Below are 3,017 nucleotides of genomic sequence, written 5' to 3'. Positions count from 1 at the left end.
TTGATGACATTGATAAAAACAATGTTAAATATATTAAAACAGTATATTTACATGTGGAGATTATTATAATTTTGAAGTACAAATAAGTAGTAAAGAAGATAATATTGTAATTAATCCAGTTAATTATACATTAATAATTACATCTACATTTAATTCAGAAGAATTATTTGAAATTAAGAATAGATATGAAATAATTTCAATAAATTAATTGAAGTGGTTCATACAGATGAGAATTAATTAGATTAATAAAATGAATAACATAATTGAATAAATTTTAATAAGTTAATTATATTTAATTTTCCTCTATGTATTGTCTCTTACTGCATATATACTATTTACTTTGGAGAAAAATAGAATGAATAAAAACGAAAATAATAAAAAAGAATGAATTCGATTAGAATAGAGTGGTTATCATCACCAAATGAGTCAAAGGACATTTCTCTTTCATTTTGATTCTCAACAACAATAAGGGTGTTATTTTCAAATGTAATTTGACTATTTTTATGAATAGAATAGTTAGGATGACAATTTCATAGTCAGAAATGTGTTTTATGTACAAGTACAACAAATTTCATAAACCATAAGAATGTTATAATCATCATTCTCACTCTCATTGAAGACTAATATTCTATAGACATAGTTTGAATGAAATCTTGAGTTATTGTTTGACATCTGAAGAATGGAAAAAGGAGTTTAGACTGGATTAAACTAGGATAGAGTAAAACAAAATAAGAAATCAATTATCTTTAAGGAAGTATTCAATTCTTGAAGACTATCTCTATTGAACATCTCCTTATGTATGTCATAATAGTCTTTGATTTTATAATGTCTTAATGTGACATTATTATAAAACCAGATAAAGACTCTAACAATGTCTTTATCATTATCATGCATTCGAAATATAATAAAATCCCTGTACTTATAACTACCTAAAATATAAGATATTATGTCAAAATAGTCATTTTTGTTAGTGATGAAGTAATACCTTTTTGATATCTTCTAGGTTCACTAACCTTTTTAGACTTATTGTGCTTTATTTGAGTATTCATTGATGAATGTGAAATATGAAGTCAAAATAACCACGTTGTGACTTTCTGGTGTTGTTTTCTTTTTCTTTATATATAATTTTGAAAAATTAAAAAAATTAATAAAAAATAATGAAAAGTGTTTTGTGACACGTTGTAACTTCTAAAATGTGTTATATAAAAGATTTATATTATTTATAAATAGAATAAAAGAAATGTTATCAAATGTTATTTATACTATTCTCTTCATTTTGTTATTTTTGTTATTCTATGTTTTTTTTTTTGGAAAATCAGTTTTGAAATGTAAATTTAACAAATTCTTTTCATTTTGGAATTCTCTCTTTTCTTATGTTATCTGCAGTTTCAATATATGTATTTAAAATGTACTTTATCTCTTCAAGACATTTCTTCCCTTTTGTAGAGTTTGTAGAATTCTCTATACGTTCGACATATTTCATCACTTTATTACAAACTTTTCTTCTAACTGAAAACTCGTCTTCTTTCTCTTTTATGATTTGCTTCACCTGAAGCATTTCTATCCAATTACTTCAGTAACAACGTCTTCTTCTTCATTACTATTACTATTCTTAAACTCTGTAATATTTTCTATCTTATCTTATTTCCATTCGTTTATTTCTACTTCTTTTATTGAAATATTTAGTTCTACCTGTGTTTAATACTTCACATATATATGTACTATATCCCACTTGTCTTTTACTGAGACAAAATTCATGTAGTTTCCATCAAATACTCCCTTACATCTCCATATTCGATTGTTGGAAGTGTTATTATAAAGCTTTTCATATCTGTTTTTTTTAAATTTCTTTTCTAAAAATAGGATGTAAACATTATTAAATATTTCTATTATATTTCAATAAATCATTCCTCTACTTCTTCTATTACTTTCTTCTTTGTCTCACTCTCTACAATATTCTCATCTTCATAACTCTCATCTCCATATTTTCTTTCTCATAGTCTTTCTCATCCTGTTCTTTATCTTCTCTTCTTCCTTGGTTTGCGACTCTTTGGATTTCTGATTCAATGTTTGCTTTCTTCTTTCTCTTTAATTACTCGTATTCTTCATGTTTCTTCCTCTTCAGTCTTTCTGGATTATGAAGATTAATCTCTTTCTCACTTGGTAATTGGATGTACTTCTGAATCTCATAGATATATCTATGATTTTCATTTAACTCATTCTGAATCAATTCATTCATATTGACTGTGTTACACTCCTTTAACTCATTGACTGGAACGATTGAATCAAACAAATACTTGTACTCTCCTCTCACTTCATTTTGTGTGAATATCGGTCTTTCTTCTTCTATACATTCCTCTTTTTGTTCTAGATAAATGACAACATTTTGTTCAATAAACTTCAAAATGTCACTGAAATGTCTCTGGAAATTGATGTAATCTTCTTTGTTGATTATGATGATTTGAATCAATGGGAAGATGTATTTATACAAATACTTGATATCAACACTCGAGATGTTTCTATTCATCAATGCTTTCAACTCGGTACTTTTCACTCCACTCAATTTAATATCATCCATGATTTTGAAATTTTTATGTGGTTGATTTGACATTTTATTGTATTCAAGGTTGTTTGAATGATGAATGTAATATTCATCAGGAATACTAAACTTTGTGAAGAAGACACTCTTTCCTATCTAAGTACTTCACACACAGATGAATGTCTTAAATCGATTCACTCCTCTTTTGTATATATTCTTCAAAAAGTCTGTAAATGACATGTACAATGGATGTCTTCATTTGGTAAATACAACTTCACTGTCTTTGTAATCAATGCCTTTGTTATGTAGTTGTACATATTAGTTTTCCATGTCATTCGTAATTGATTGTGTATGTCTCAAATCTACTTCTTGTTGCTCTACTCTCAAATGTATCTTGATCAGCTGACTCTAGAATATATTTTCTACTCTCATTTATTCTTTGGATAAAGTAGAATCCTTTTATATACTCTGCCTTCTC

At 26.5% G+C, this 3,017-nt stretch overlaps 1 protein-coding gene across 1 annotated transcript; it reads right to left on the bottom strand.

The window, feature by feature from the left end:
- Positions 1–2,092: 2,092 nt before the first annotated feature.
- EHI_080380 (uncharacterized protein) lies at positions 2,093–2,578 on the bottom strand (the record flags this gene model as incomplete). Its single annotated transcript, XM_001914405.1, has 1 exon — positions 2,093–2,578. The coding sequence occupies one exon, from the start codon at positions 2,576–2,578 to the stop codon at positions 2,093–2,095; it is 486 nt and encodes a 161-aa protein (XP_001914440.1).
- Between the last annotated feature and the right edge of the window lie 439 nt (positions 2,579–3,017).

The sequence above is a fragment of the Entamoeba histolytica genome, genomic scaffold (genome assembly GCF_000208925.1).
Source record: "Entamoeba histolytica HM-1:IMSS scf_1104750517529 genomic scaffold, whole genome shotgun sequence".
NCBI classification, from domain to species: domain Eukaryota; phylum Evosea; order Mastigamoebida; family Endamoebidae; genus Entamoeba; species Entamoeba histolytica.
The sequence above is the reverse complement of the archived record's forward strand: the minus strand, read 5'-3'. Positions and strand labels throughout refer to the sequence as shown.